This window comes from Hippichthys cyanospilos, chromosome 2 (genome assembly GCF_059441005.1).
Source record: "Hippichthys cyanospilos isolate Australia breed blue-spotted pipefish chromosome 2, RoL_Hcya_1.0, whole genome shotgun sequence".
Classification (NCBI taxonomy): Eukaryota; Metazoa; Chordata; class Actinopteri; order Syngnathiformes; family Syngnathidae; genus Hippichthys; species Hippichthys cyanospilos.
This window is the reverse complement of record NC_142370.1, coordinates 14,657,194-14,673,807: the sequence shown is the minus strand read 5'-3', so window position 1 is coordinate 14,673,807 and position 16,614 is coordinate 14,657,194. Positions and strand designations below refer to the sequence as shown.

General features: G+C 37.7%; 1 protein-coding gene across 7 annotated transcripts in view; it reads right to left on the bottom strand.

The window, feature by feature from the left end:
- Nucleotides 1–502: 502 nt before the first annotated feature.
- The window catches only part of LOC148427507 (diacylglycerol kinase zeta-like), a 66,084-nt gene continuing 49,972 nt past the window's right edge, over nucleotides 503–16,614 (bottom strand). For 4 of the 7 annotated variants that reach the window (XM_088407947.1, XM_088407949.1, XM_088407942.1 and 1 more), the window contains 10 exons: nucleotides 15,988–16,028; nucleotides 15,760–15,902; nucleotides 14,676–14,759; nucleotides 8,162–8,389; nucleotides 6,926–6,975; nucleotides 3,340–3,380; nucleotides 3,136–3,256; nucleotides 3,021–3,057; nucleotides 2,561–2,660; nucleotides 503–1,299 (listed from right to left, as the gene is read on the bottom strand). In XM_088407947.1, the coding sequence (XP_088264073.1) occupies nucleotides 1,183–1,299; nucleotides 2,561–2,660; nucleotides 3,021–3,057; nucleotides 3,136–3,256; nucleotides 3,340–3,380; nucleotides 6,926–6,975; nucleotides 8,162–8,389; nucleotides 14,676–14,759; nucleotides 15,760–15,902; nucleotides 15,988–16,028 (962 nt within the window). In that variant the 3' untranslated portion in view covers nucleotides 503–1,182. The remainder of the gene's footprint in view (nucleotides 1,300–2,560; nucleotides 2,661–3,020; nucleotides 3,058–3,135; nucleotides 3,257–3,339; nucleotides 3,381–6,925; nucleotides 6,976–8,161; nucleotides 8,390–14,675; nucleotides 14,760–15,759; nucleotides 15,903–15,987; nucleotides 16,029–16,614) is intronic. The other 3 variants (XM_088407944.1, XM_088407945.1, XM_088407946.1) reach the window with 2 other exon arrangements.

Genomic DNA, 16,614 nt, shown 5'->3' with positions numbered 1-16,614 from the left:
ATATTACCATTGGTTTGATGAAAGGCAAAGAAATACACAGATTCGGAAGGGGGCACATACCTTTTCACAACACTATAGTCAAGTTTCTTTTTTTTGCAGTTATCTCATTAAATGCTAATCAAATCTTTCCAAATTTGCAGCCTTATGGATTTAGTACAAACAGTGGGCTGCTTTCTCCAGCCTAATGATGGTGTTCTTTCCTTGCATTTCATCTTGTAAATGCCATTCAAACTTCAGCTTCCAAAGGCCAACTCAATACCTGATATTCTTTCCATTTCTCTACTGAACTTGTCTTAAAGTAACAACAGAAAGAACCGCATCTGGCAAATCTTCAAATATGTTTGAGTCACACTAAAACTAGTTTGCAAAAATTGACTGAAAACGACATCACTTTTTCAACATTTTTAGAGTAAGAAAAACAATAGAATCAGTATAAGATATCGTTATTGAAGATGATCCAAGTAGTGGCGAGCCATCCCTACTCAAAACAGTGGAGGAAGAATTGTAACGGCTGGAAAATCTTTTATTACCTCGTGACATGCAATTTTAAAAACTACATTAGATACGGCAAAACACTTTTTCACAACCGGTGTATCGGCTTATTTGAAAGATATAATTGGCAAGTATAAATAAAAGTAAATGTTCTTGAAGTTGCAAGATGCTAACTAACATCAAATTCTGAAGATTCTAACAAATAACTGTGAGTCTTAGGTTTATTTTTGGTGTGTGAATATTTGGCCAGCTGCTGTGCAGGCAACTTATGAAATAATTTACTATGCAGACACGTAAAAAGGCAACAACAACAACAACAAAATACAACTAGAGTAGCAATGAGCTTGCTAAAAAGGCTAAATATTCTGTTTCTGCTTTGTCAGTCACTAGGAGGGAAACTGAAGTCCAAACTGAAACAAAAATATTTACAGGAATGGCCCCTTCATGTCAAATTGGATGAAAGTAACTCAAAAAAAAAAAAAAAAAGTCTCAAGACATTTGTAGGTATTTCGACAGTTTTTATGACTCGGGACTGGTCCCAACACATCATGCGGTTTATGATCGACTGAGACTACGGGAAACGTCCTGAGTTTTTTCTCGATAAATGTTTTTACTTGTCGTGGTCGTTGTGACTTTTGGCACAGCTTCACTCTGACTTGCCAGCTTCTCGCGCTAAGGTTGTGAAGAGGCTTAGACGGCCGTTTCTTGGTCCTCCCTCTGGATCATTTGGTAGTGCTGGCGGTTCTCCAGGTAAGCTGCCAACTCAGCATCGTGAGCCTTCTCCGCCCGGTTCTTTGGGGTGTCACCCTGAGGGTAGAGAAATGTGCACATTTCAAGTTGACCCAAATAAAGCAATGAAATTCTGAACATTTCTGGGTCTTTTGGGAACATGATTTGTATGACATTCATGGTTGAAGCTATGACTTAATGTGTTTATTCATCAATGGTACCTGAAAGAAATTTCTCTACAAACATTCATTATTTTAACATTTCATTATTTTCCCGTCAATTTATTTTCTAATAAGTTATTTTTTGCCTCTGTACAGTAGAGCACATTGGATTTATCCCATGTATGAACGGTACAGTACAAATAAACTCGACACTCTCCAGCAGCGACTGCACGTATAAGACTCCGAATTCCGACTCTGATGTCTTTCTGGTTAGATAAAGGACTGGAATAAAGGAAGCAAAAGAAACAAACCCTCACAGAGAGGGATGAAAACACCCGTTAGCAGTTTGGAGGTTGAGAGTCTGGTTATCCTTGACAGCGTTCATGCGGGCTAGCAGCCTGTCAGCAACTTCCGTGTTATTTGTTGGTTTCCTACAACATTCAAACCTTTGACCACTGTCGTCTTGCAGTAAAAAACACGGGAACATTTACCCGTGTTCATAGTGTACTGAAAGGCCTTTAGAGGAATGTGCTGTCTTTGTCTCTGAACTTGGGTTAAAGGTTAACTTCAGCAGACTCCTCAATAGTCAGGCATGCACAATACTCCTCAACACACAGGCATGCACACATACATTGTAACCAGTAAAAAATGTGTAAATATGGTGTCAAATGTGAAAATGTTGCTGTTTATATACATATGCTGATTGTTATTTTGACATCAAAAACAAATTGTCACTGTTTTTTTGTTAATGTCATATAGAGAAGGACTGTTAAGATGTTTTGGATGCCACTAAACCATAAAATATTAGTGTTAACTTTACTGTTGTACAGGAAACGCCCCTTTTCACTAAAAGCTCATTTTCTTCTAATTTTGTCCAAAATAGCTTGGTGTCACTCAAATGGCCTATTTTCAAATTGTGAATACTAAAGAGCGGAATAAGGTAGAATCATACTTTTGTTTTCTATTTAAAGAATGAAATCCATTCTTATCGTAAATCTCTAGGTGTTACTTTTTCGCTTGGCACTGAAAGAGTAAACATCAACCTCAATGGCGTTTTATATACTGTAATAACGCATGTTAGCGCCGTCAAGCTAGCGACATTACAGTGTATAAAGTCTGGCTTAACATGTTGCCATGCATAATGCCACTGCATTATGGTGTTGTTTTTCATGACCAACCTGCATGTCGGTTTTCATCAGCGAGGCTCCCGCTTCTACCAGGTAATGGCAGATGGTCCTGTGACACAGCGATGCAGCCCGATGAAGACCTGTTTCGCCGCTGTTAAAGACCAGAAGCAGCATGAGATCTGGAGAAATATTGCTTTTGTCTGCACATTTTCATCAAACTGGATATATCGCCGTACCCCGGTGTGCCTTTTTATTTTTTGCTAAAACTTGTCACATGGCTAATTTTAAATTTTGCAATACAGTGTTATAGCATTTCAATGGGGAAATGATTTGATATGCTACTACACTGTTACACGCTTGGTTTTAGCACAAATTAAACTCCTACTGTATGTCAAGACACCACCTTGTTGTGAATATGCCGAGCTCACATTACAAAACTACCCGGAAGGCTGTATAAACATACCGCATATTTGACACATTTCAATTTGATTAAAGGCAAACATGAACTCACTGTATGTGTTCCGTCAAATCAATCAGGTCGTTTGCCACTGCAAAATCACAGAGATGGCAAATGAGTGGACTTCAAGCAGTCACGTGACTCCTCGAAGGCGTATGACCACAGTTACCATTATCAAGAATGAAGCGGACCATCTCCTTGCTTCCCACACTGACAGCATGGTGCAGTAGGCTACAGCCTGATTGGTCAACACACGTGAGGTCACATCCTTTCTCATGCAGCTCCTGTAGCTTCTCCCCCACACAAAAAATATATTATCTATTTGAGAGCCACAATTATAACTTTGTGTGAAATTTTGGGAACACACACTTACCTTGTTCATATTGTTGGTCTTTACACACTGTATCAACAGTTCTGAAAGAAAAAAAAAAAAAATAGATCTTAAAGGGCATCCCCAAACCCCGAGGAATATCACTTACATTCAAACAATGTTCAATCTGAGTTATAATTCAGTTACAGCAATGAAACACAAGCACGCAAACACACATTCAATGTTGGGTTAGCTGAAATATTAGTTTGTTATTCCCATGTTTGTTTTTCCTGGGCCTTCCTTTTGCACTTAAACCTTTCCAAAGGGTTAGTGACTTAGACATAGTGACTAAGTACTGTCCCGCAGTGCTGATGCTAACGCAAACACAATAAATGGGGCGGGGCCTGTACTAATATTAAAGCCTCCAAAAGCACCGTTGGTCTAATTAAAATACCCTATTAGGAAAGGCAACAGTTCTGTGGTCAACAGGGACATGGTGGCATATGAACACAAAGGCAGCTTTATGTGAGTAAGACACATACATGTTGACCAACTGTGGAGCAGTATATCTAACTTAATTCCCATTTACCAAAAAAAAAAAAAACAAAACAAACAAACACATGTCTGTGTTTAACAGATGCAAGAAACCCAGATGAATGTTCATTAGGTTGACCTCAATCCTTGCTCTCACCGCCCCCTACTCTAAAAAGCACAAAACTAATCCAGTTATGTGTGACAGGAGGGGAGAGAGGGAGGTTGGGAGTGGGAGAAGGAGAAAGAGAGAGAGACAGTCAGACAGGAGAGAGAGCGAGCGCGGAAAGAGAAAGAGCAAGCGTGATAACAAAAAAATCTTTAAGAGCTCTTTGGCTTGAAGGCATTTCAAGATCAAAACACACATACAGTTACAATCAAAAGAACCGAGTGGAAGAACCTGGATTTTTGCATCGATTGTCCATATAATAGGAGACTATCTTAATCGAATTAAAAACAAAAAACTGTCTTCTTCAGATAATAACGCACAATGTTTTATTGAAGACAAAAAGTAAACATTCAGAGTGCGGGGAGAAATGTGTTGTATGTAAACCTTTGTATTTAGTGGTTTAGCTTTGTCTGGCCACAATAACCTCAACCAAATGATTTGTGTAATTGCAGGTCAAGAGCTGCTCAACAGTCAGGAGGAATTTGACCATTACTCATTACAAAAGCTACTGGAGCTTCACGGAGCTGGGAGCAAGCACCGCAGCTTTCTTAAGGTGGTCTCGTTAGACTGAAGTTCATGATCCCTTTGTTATGGATGTGAGGGAAGTGTGAATTGATTTGTGGTCGATACGACTGATAAAGCCTGAGGATAATATAAAATAAATACAGAGGACTGTAAGACCAATGAGGCGTGGTAAGGTTCATGTCTGGTGGTGAGAGTCAGATTTTTAAATGTATGAGGCAAATAGACAGGTTCATTTGCCATTAAATGAGCAGCTAGTTCTAACTATAGTAAAAAAAATAACTGCATTCTTTTACACACATACAGTAATGGTTAGTCATAAAAAAATAAAGAATAAATTGAGATATATATATATAAATTGAGATATATATATATAAATTGAGATATATATATATATATATATATATATATATATATATATATATATATATATATATATATATATATATATATATATATATATATATATAAATATATATATTATATCGTATGTATTTGCAAATTTGCAGGGACCATAACAGCCATTCCAAATTGTTGTCAACCATGGGCCTGTGAAACACTTTGAGAGTCTTTTTTTAGAGTTATATAATACAGTAATTTGACCAAAATATGGTATTCTACTATTTCTGCCTTTTGTTAGGGTTTCCGTAACTGAGGTGACACTGGCTGCTCTTTGCCTACTTCCTGTCTCGTCCATGGATTCGAATAGGTATTATGCAAATTTTGTATTTTCATCACTGAAATCATGAGACTTTATTGGATTCATCAAAGAAAATCAACATAAACCAGTGTAGTAAAATACAATGAGTAAATGTTATTTTTTCCTCACCTGCCAATGCCTGTTTGTGCCTGTTTGTTTGTATGAAACTTACTGTTGGATTTTTTTCAACAGTGCTTTATTTTTTTTCCATCATAGAAAAGTATCTGCCATTCACTTCATGGCACAAGACAAAAAGGAAGATAACTTCCGAAGTAAGGAAAGACCATCAATATAGAATAAAGCTTGGCTCTGAAATTTAAGCTCTTTCATTGGTAATCACGTTGTATCATGAAATTTTCTACCCGCATGATAGTAACTTTCCGGGGGGAGTAAACACACAAGCATTATTTCATCAATTCTATTTATATAAATTTGATTATGTAATATACGGTAAGTGAAGCAGGGATTAAGTGGAGCACACTGGCTTGCCTTCCATTCTCATTTGCCAAGTGAGGAGTACGTGCACAAAGAAACCTTGAAGCACTTATATACTTACTTATACTGTATACCTGGGTTTCACCAAGAGAGAAAAAGGCCAGAAAGTGCATCAAACGCTAGGTAAGTACAGAGAAGAGAATAAAATTGATGTGCAGTGCTTGCACAAACCACTTTTCACAACACCTACCCTAGTGCAGCATTGCAAATGGGTTGCTCAGTGTGTGTGTGTGCGTGCGTGCGTGCGTGTGTGTGTGTGTGTGTGTGTGTGTATGTTTAAATGAGCTTTAAGGTGGCTGAAACAAAATGATATAGCAGTAAGCATAACATATGATTCAAGTCATTTCGTAAACATAAATCTGATTTCATTGGATTAGTGCCTTTGGTGACTGTATTTAGTGACTGTGATATCCTGTGTTCTGATTGTGGATTTTCATCTATCATGGGCGGTTCTCTAACATATCCCCCGTGAAAAATGGGGATTCACTGTATAGGAGTGCCTTGCCGAGCAAGCACATGGATGCTCACGCACACGCACAAACACGGACACGTCACATGCTCCACTGAACTATTCCTTTTGATGAAACCCTATCTGACCTTATGGGATCTGTCAGTGTGTGTCAAAAACATCGGAGCATCCAAAAAGACAGTGTGCTGAATAGCAAGAGTTCAACAGTGGAAGGGCTTTTCATAAACACAATTAAAGTAACCTGGAGTGTCTATTTATTCAGATTGCAACTTGAATTAATTGGGGATTTAGAAGCTCCTATGCAGATGAAAAAAATAAAAATAAAACTCCTCAAGTCATAAACCCAAAATGTAAGTTTTGCAGTGGTGAGCAGTGAAGGCCTTCAAGTCCAAAATCCACTGCCTGCCACTGCATTTTTTTGTAGTAAGAGTAGTATTAAAAAAAAAAAAAAAAAACCTTTAGTAGAGCTGAATTGAGACATGTGGGCTCTACTAAAGTACTCAATGTTTGAGGAAAAGAGCCATTTTAGGATGTGTAACTGTGCAAGCTCCTTTCCAGGTAAAAAGCTGAGAGCAATACAAAGCACATGCAAAGTGAGAGAAAATAGAAGGTATGAGAGGAACGTCACAAAAGATGGCTTGCTTCTTTTTTTATAATCTGCACAGAGACACACAAGTTGTCAACACTGCAAAGTAGCATGTCATATGCAACACAGATGAACCACAACTTAGTGTGTGTGTGCATGTGTGTGTGTATACAGCACCTTTTTCTTCTTCTCCTTCTGCATCACTTGACTTTTGACCCGGTTGATGTCTGGAGAGAGACCATCACAAATAAACATATGCATGATCGTCACACTCTCTGCTTGTTCCATACATTTACACCATCAAACTCCACAGGCATTCTCACAAAGGAAAACCATGGAAGTTGGCTGAAATGAACTGAAAGCTGAGTATCAAACACTAACGTGCACCACCATTTATTTTATGTATACTGCTAAAACATGGTTTTCAATTGAACCTTCGAGTGTGCGCAATGTATTTTAATATACATTTTAATATACATCAACTCAGCCATGTAGGCTGAGTTGATGCATCTTTTTCATGTTGATATTCAAGCATATAATAGCACATGATAAATGGGCATAGAGGCATACAGAAACATGTTTGACAATTTAATGAAAGGCAACACTAAAGCAATGGGAGATCCTGCTTCCACAATGTCCCAATACTTTTGGGAGGTCAGTATATTTAAATGATTACATTTCTTAATCCTTACCTAGTGTTCCTTTGCCATGCAGATGTACAATGTTCCAGGATAATAAGTGCCTAAATCAATTTCTGAATTACAGAGCTTTCCAACATCTTTTAATAGCCTACAACAAGAAGTAGCTTTCGGCTTTTCTCAAATAAATCAAGGACTGATTGATTAATCCTTCATCAATGCGTCAAAAAAATAGCCAAAGTATATTTTGCCAGGTATTAATGGTGCCAGCTGCCATCGGTTCATCAGAAGATCATGGTTCGCAGTTCAAATTGCGAACAGTACCTAGGTCTCTAAAATTGTTGGTACATACTAAATTGTTGTACTCCCCTTATTTATCACTCTGTGTGCGTTTGAGGATCTGCTTCATTAAGTAGATGAATCAAAAGTCGAGCTGAGCGTTTGTAAAATAAGTACTTCAAATGGATGGTAGATTACTTCAAAAGAACAATTTTAGAAATGTTGCCATTTCATAACAAAGTAACATAGCATCTATGGCCACAGGTGAGGGTTTGGGGTTGCAAGTTTACATTCCGGCTTGTGAAGGGTGTGGATCAAACATGTGGGCCTCACGATCAAAGTTACCCAAGCCAGCTGTAAACATATAAAATTCTGTTTCATAATAGCAGCGAGAGGAGTGTTGAATGGTGATCAGGCAATATTCCTCATACTGAAAAGCTAACTGTTTCAGCAGGTAGTTCTAAGCACTTTATGGAGTCAAGCGGAGAGTACTGACCTAATTATTGGCTTAAGATCATCATTATTGGTGACAGAGCGCTGGATGCAACCTTTCCTGTAAACAACAAATCGGTAACAGCAAGAGACAAAAGAGTATTCAAAAGCAATGGTCAAGTAGATGTGGAGACAGCGTTTATATAATGTCATTCGATTGTTGACTAACCTTCGTAGTTTGCTAACCTCGGGTGTTGAACTCAGTGCTGAAGCAGAGCCGTCAGTGTTCATCCTAAAAGACATCACATAGTGTGCTTCAATGGATCAGGTCCGCATACACTAAAAGTATTGTGACACACTGAAACTGCAGAAAATGGCAATGGGACAACTTATATAATGTGTTTCTCCAAGGATAACGAGAGATTGTCTTTTCCTTCATAACATTTTTTTTCCTAGACAGAGCTTGAAGGATGGAATCAAAAGAGGGCAATAAATGAGTTATTTCTCACAATCACGACTAACTTTCAAGAATCAGACAACAGTATTTTACTTGACGTTGAAATGACCATTCCTGACTGAAAACTCGAGATACCGTTACTACTAAGCAGGGCCGGAGCTACATGGTGGCCGGCCAAGGACACCTCACGTCATTCTTTTTAGCAGATCAAATTTTGATATCTACGATTTTTCTGCCATTTTGAAATGCATGCAATATTCAGAGGTCTGTAACACTTGGCCACACATTCTCTGTTAAAGGAATATTTACATTTACATGTATGCAATAAGGTTAGGGCCGTCAAATTAAAATCATTAACTTTCGAGATTAACAAAAATGTTACAATGTTATTAAAAAAAAAAAAGATACTCAGTTTACTCAGGTCTATTCACTTACTTCTCATGCTCGCTGAACTCTGCTAACCAGCACAAAGTTTACAGTTTTACTTTCAAAAGTAACATGACGCATTGGAAGAAAAAAAAAAATTGTGCCCTTTGTCAAGCCAAGTTAAACATCAGATACCATCTCAAGTCTCTGAAACAAAAGTTTTTATTTGATCATTTTAATTAATTCCATTAATTCCAATCACTCGACTACAATCTCCATGTTTAGCAATGTGATCAGCATACTGATTTTAGTGTAATTCATTGACTCCGCCAAGAAAAAAAAACAGAAAAAAACAAAAGTATCAAGGGTCAGAAGCCTTTTCATTTTCATGAGCTTGTGGGTCAAGATCATCTCAGACAGACGGGCTAACATTATGACACTAGTCAAGCATACATTTCACAACTGAGTTCATGATTTAAAAAAAGAAAAGGATGAAAAAAGCTGCTCCAAAAGCTATCTTAGAGTCCAAAGTTGCACGAGCATCAATATAAGACAAAGCAGAAATAGCACTAAAAAGTTGAATAGAAGCAGCAATTCTACTCATGTTCAACAAAAGTTTGACACCACCTGAGTCTGCTTAAAATAGTCATCTCCTTACTTCACAGTAATGTCCGGTGGATATGGGTTTGCTTCTTTGAAAAGCTTCTCCCTCAGGTGATTTATTAATTGGCGAAGAGTCGGTTCTACACAGCACACTTTTAGACTTTTGAAAGAAAGCGACAGTGCAGAAGTAATGTGTAGATTATTAATTTACTGAACATTCACAGAGCCTTAAGACTGTGTTAATACATTCATGTGCGAGGACATGGCAGAAGACAGGATTTACTGTTGTAAACCAGAAAGGCAAGAAAGTTAAGCCTTAACTCTCAATTTTTAAAAAAAAAAAGAGCATTAAGTCCCTGTACTGTGTCACATTGATAGAACTAGGTTGCAGAGGCTATAAAATAGCATGGTTCAGTAGAGCAGGACCAAGATTCATAAAATCCATGTCAGGATTCTCTACAAACTGTATGAACTTGTTGGACAGCAACAGCTCTCAAGGGACAACATTGATCTTCTGACACATTTTTATACTGCAATGTTTGAAATTCAAAGAATGTGTTTCCTCTTTAAATATCCATTTTACAACTACTCTATTAGTCAAATTGTTCAATTGTTAATTGTGATCCTGGTTGAAATGATCTTTTGCTTTTATTGCTGTGAGTAAAACGCTTTAAAAAGCTCAGACGTTCATCGTCGACAATGGCACTCTATGACTTTATGAGAGAAATTGACTTATAAAACAGAGTAATTTAGCAATTGAATTGTTTCTTTAGTTCAAGCTAAAAAGCCTTAATTAGAGCTGAACCTACATTTACTGTACGCCCAAGCCCCAGCAATCCTATTTCATGAGCTGCCAAACAGGACAAAAGTGTCCCCTTCTTCTGCATTATTGGCATTTTAAAACTTCCCATATAGAATGGAACAAGCCTCTCAATTGAAAGTCTTCTGGATTAATGGCCAGAAAGATAGTTTAGTTTGTGCTAAACTTAGAGAACAGGGGCTGGAATGTTGTTACAGGTTGTATATACAATAGATAGAAAAACATCTACACATCCCTGATCAAACAGTAGGTTTCGATCATGGAAAAAAATCAAATCTATGTGAATAATGCAACCATCAATTTTCTTTGTGTGAGCTTGTACAACTGAATCTGAAAATATATAACAGAAGGGAAGCTGAGATAAATGACAGATAATACGATTGCACAAAGATGCAAAACTTTTTATAATTGGGCAGGTGGATGTGAGTAACCACATTCAGATTCCTGTGAAAAAGAAGTCGGTACACACCTGCCATTACCCCTAAAAAAGGGTTCAATCCAATTTTAGAAGGTTTTATCTGACTTCTTTATATAGTCATAACAAAGCATAAGCCATTGTTCACAAGGAGCTTCCGTGATATCAGAGTGAAAGAAAGGAGTACAAAAGAACTTAGACGTCATTAAATATACCATGGAGCGCTGATTAAAGTCCTCATCAAGAGGAGAAACTATCATACAAGTGAGATATTGCCAAACATCCTTCCATATTTGATAGAAGAAAATTGGTCATGGAGGCTACAGGGATTTCTTGCTATTATGAATCAAACCCCCCATACAAAAAAACAAACAAACAAAAAAAAATCAACAGAAAATACATCATAATTCAGGAACCGACTGAATATCTTGTAATATTGATGTCAAATACTTTACAACTCCGCTTGAAAGAGGTTAAACCTCAACTACCTCATTAGCTACACCACAGGTAATAAGTGGCATTAATGCTGCACGCCTCCACAGACATGGTATTGCATCTCTATAATTGTTCACTTACCGGTGCTCTTTTACTAGTCAAATTTAAGCAGTCTGTTGGTAATACTAACTTTTCAATTCCTATGCCAAATTAAGCAGACGGTGAAGAGGTACACTTCCCTCCTGTTAAAGTTTGGGTAAGTAAAACAACTCAGTGGTGCGAAAAGGAAGCCAGATGATATATAGCGTACATTTCTTCAGGCACATGTATTCCTAAATTTGAGTGCACTGTCTTGAAATTATTCAGCTGCAACTGCACACAGTAAGAGCCATTTTTGCTGGCTGAAAAGTCAGATGAAAGCAGGAAGTTACTCCAAAAGGCAGGCACAAAGAAGCTTGCTCAATTATCAGTCTCCAATAATGAGAGGAACCTCACCCATTGCTTTTTTTTTTTTTTTTTTTTTTTTAAGAAATACTGATAGTCTCGTTGAATAAAACACACCTGTCACCTCATGAATAACAACCTGGGACTTTTGACTAACGTCAACTGTCCTGAAGGTATTGTTTGAACATGTAACATTTCCAGCCCAATGGCAAATGTGGAAAAAAAGCATGTTTTTGTATGTAGGTGTTTGTCAGAGAGAGAAAGACCCGGTGATGGAGAGAAGCTAAGAGAGGGATGTAATTATCGTGGGAGGAATATTGTTCACCTCTGGCCGAGCGTGGGCAAACTGCTACGCTGCTTGTCTATGTGCGTGTGCACGCACGCGTCGAAATACAGTAAAACGATGCGATTCAAGAGCTCTGACATGCATTTCATTTCTCTCTCCAACTTTTTTTTTCACATTACCATTTCAATCTCCCTCTCTCTCTCACCAAAGTGCACAAATGCCTCTCGGACGACTCATCTCGGCACCTCTTTCGCCCACTTTATCCACTCAGGATTGCAAATCAGACTGCCAACACAAACAGCATACACACTCGCACACGGATTTGCCAATAGATTCTGCGGTTAGGACCACACTATTGTGTTGTCCTGGGTGTCAACTTCTCAGAGCGGAATCCATAATGAGCATCCAACCGGGTCGTTACCTGGGGATTACGAAGATATGTTGGACCAGTGTAACACTCCTCACGCTCTTCATTCGATATTTTTAACATTCTGGCTTGCCAGCTTCTTTTTACCACCCGATTTTGGCCCTTAAAACATGGGACAAATGACCAATATTTGCCATTTATTTTAACCTTTTACCTTTATGTACTCTAAGCATTTACAGCTGTTGTATACAAGAGACACTGGTGTCACTAATTACTACACAAAAATCCATATAAACTTTGTGTTAACATCTTTTTTTTTTTTAATAAACTCGTTAAAAGAAAGCAAAGGTAGATGTGCAATTAATTGGATGTCATATAAAAATCATAAGTTTACTTATTTACTTTTTTACTGCTGACTCCCGCAACTCTTGGGGAATAGGTACCAGGTGGGCCAACTAACTAGTGAAAATCTGCATATAATTGACACCTAATAAAATGCTTTGGGAGGAACCAAATACTTTTTGATTCATGACAAGTTTCAAAATTAATGTGCCGAATAATCGGTAATAGGTATTTTTTTCTGCTGGCCCAAAAAAAATGGATATGCGGGGCCCCTAGTATAATGGTTTTAAATCAGTTTTAGCACCTTAAAATTTGTAAGTTGTGCATAGTATTTACTAATTGTAACTTTTGTAAACATGTTTTGTAAAGCAGACTTCCGACATTCTGCCACTTGTGCAAAATCTAAATTTGACAATTTAGCAAATTTGTACGTTTTTAATGACTAAAGATATCTTTGTTTTATTGCCCTGCTTGACAGGTAGTCCTAGTAGAATAGACATATTGTATATAAAAAGACCTACACTGATGGCTCCTTACATACCATCTCTTCTCAAACAGTTTTCCCATACTGTTCAATCAAGGTGTAGAGTTTACATTAAATAAATCACACAAAATAATACAAACCAAACAATACAAATGTTATATAAAATACAACGCCCCCCAATATAGATTTTTTTTTTGTTATTGATTCTGATATTTGGCAGATGAAAACTGACAACTGATTCATTATCAAATTCACTTAAGTAGCAGTAGTCCATTTTTAAGGACATGAAGATTAATCTAGTGTCGCGATTGGTCATATAGTATCCCCCTCCCAATTTTGTAGGTATGGATTGCAGTTTTGCAAGATTTAACCTTAATATTTCTATTGCCAAGGCCATTGCATTATCTCAGGTCAGCCTTATCCTATGTTGTCCCTTGGCAGGTTTACAACGTGCATTCTTAAAAAAGTCTGCTAAAATAAATGTGTGTCATGGTTTTTTGGGAATGTTTCTACTTGATGTGAAGAGGAATTTAATGAGCAATTAAGAAAATAGAAACAAGTCAAAACCCACATTTAAAACAAACACTGGACGGGGTTTGACTAGTGAAGCTATTAATTACGCATTGAAATGTACAGGAGCACTTTGTCTAAAATCATTGACCGACCCCCCCCCAATTCAATTAAGAATGCTTTTATTAATAAAATGCATGCATACTACCAAAAATACAGCAGAATACATAAACTGAAACCTACTGACACAAGCATATTTGAGTTCATGTGGCTGTCTTAATGCGCGTTTAGAAATGCAATTGCGTTTTATATGAAGGCAGGGCAAGCTTAAAACCATGAATGCACATGCAGGCACATACATAGACACAGAGTTTCATTTAGCTGCCTCTGCCACAGCAAAGGGGGAAATGTAAATAAACACTATTATTCATGAGTACAGTATACTCCTACATGGAAATAGTATACATACACCCAGGCACAGACACAAAAAGAGCTGAGAATTATTCTTGCCTACTTCACGCAGGCTTTGCCATCCGACGGGCTCGACTATCCCAACAGCCTCTATTTACAGTGAGCCAGCCAATCTCATCCCACAGCACCTACTACACCATGTTCTCTCTAAGGATGCCATCATGTAACTAATTTCTCTCGTCTCCAGCTAGCAGATTGTGTGTTCTGTCTGACTTTATTTATTTTTGCACATCTCCCCCCTTCCAAAACAGCACATTTTTTACACTGTGTGGACATAAATATGTGGACACCTGGCCATTGCATCAACAGGAATGAAAAATGGATTGCTAATAATAGTGTGTAAAAATGTTGTAAAATGTATCAAACAGCAAATTTATTAAGAACCGGCACTATCAAAAAAAAAGGGTGGATGGAAAAAAATATTTTCTACCATTTTGCAAATATATGAACATTGAAGGAATAGGCCAAAAAGGGACTTTTTACAATACACATGGAAAGTAAAACTGGACAAATAAGGCAATGTATCATATTCTAAATGTATTTGACAAGTTGATTTTGAAATGGAGGTGTGTCCTTACTTGCAAGGAGATGATGACGGAGAATGACAGGAATCCACAGGGAAGACAAACACATCATTGGGGACCTGATTTACGCTGCTGTCACTAAAGATGACAAAAAAAAGTTTCAGATCCTAGGGCTGTCAAAAAAACCCCCAAACTATTTCCGTCACCTGAGCTTCAAAATTTCTCTCACAAATAAGTTAAACGAGTAATAAACATTCCCCTCCACCATCGACATTAAAATTGTCAATATGCCCGCACCCCCACCTCTCCAAACGACGACAAAATTGTCAATTGTTTATTTACCCGCCCATGATAAAAATCTCTAGCGTTGACCAGACCAAGGTGAGAAAAAGGTTGGGGACCCCAGGAGTAATGAAACCCTGCCCCTTGTTTTTCCTTCCTTTTTTTACATTTTCTACTAGTCATGTGACCTGTTATACTTAGATTCACGCACAACATGAAGTAAAGAATTAGTAGTCCTAACATCAACTCTGGGCGTTGTACGTTCATATTTAAGGCTTTGTGTTTGCGCATATACAGTGGATGACATGTTTTCTCCTCTTCCCATTTGTCTGGTCGTGCAGAGTGCAGATTTGAAGATATGGAAGAAGTAAGTCCAAGCTTTTATGTATTTATTTGGTGTTTGCTAATCTGGTTCGGTTTGATGGCCTGTTCAGACAATGTTCTATGAGGATGCCGTCACGCGTGATGAGCTGTGCATGTGCTGACGCCTCAGAAGCAAAATAATAATGATGAAATTAATAAAGGAAAATAAAAATAAAAACTTCAATTCAACCACGCAAAAGTGAAAATGTACTTGCTTGAAATTGTAGCAATATCGCTTTTATTTTGTAAAAAACAGTAGTGGGAACAGCCATAATCATGCGGAGCAGAGCGCTGCAAATAACACATTCATGACCAATCAAACGTCAAACATTCATTTTTCCTGGGCTGAAAGGAATAGGATACCTCATTCACTGCCATTGACAGCTATATAAGTCAAAAATCCATTTTAGCTGGGCTAGCAAGGAATGAGTTATTATGGTGTGGGTGCAAAGGCGGGTTCAAGCCTGACTAAAGTGGAGGTAATCTGACCTACCCGTTGTTGCCTAAGCTGGAAGAAGGATGAACCAGATCAGGCATGGCAGTTGGAGAGGTGCCAACTGTCACTGTTACAACCAGTTCCGGGTCTAGGATAAAGAGTTCCTCGTGGGAGATTTCGGACACATAGTTGAGATTTTCCTGATGAAGCAGTTGGCATTTAATTCAACAAATCAAGGCTCCACATGGGAACACTTTACTTAATCCTCAAAGATGATAAACCTACCTGCGCTCTGTCTATCCTGTAAAAACGATCCGCTGTTGTAGCTGTGGAGGTAAAATACAGTATTCAGAGTTTGAATGTGGAATTTGTTGAAAGGACCAGAAATGAAAAGTATTCTCTTTATATTAAAGTCCTTTCACTGAAGTGAAAGGTTGCTACTCCACTGGCGCTGCAATTAAAGATGACTAAAGTGGTATTATTGCACTATATAAGAAACATAACCTTCAGCCGAGAGAAAGCGTGAACACCAAATGGCAGCTCTGTTTTATTCACTTTTCTCGTTTCCCTTGGTTTACAATATTGCCCCTATGCAGGTTTCATCAAAACCACAAGTGTGTAAGAACCTAAAATACCCTCTGAGCTGAAAAGTACCGGACCTCTAATATAAATCACAGTGAGGCAGATTCAATTGCCTGAGGTTTCTTTTTAATGTATTTATTTTTAGTTTGCTTGATAATGTACTGAATCTCATTTTCTCTGTTCTGCTCACATTGATTTCAGTATTTCCATCTATCTTTTTATGGATCAAATTCCACAAGGATTCTTTGAGCTTGTAAGGCATTCCTAAAATATTCAATGACTAGATTTTTTCTTTCTTTCTTTCTTTTTTTTTATACAAAGCCTCTGACA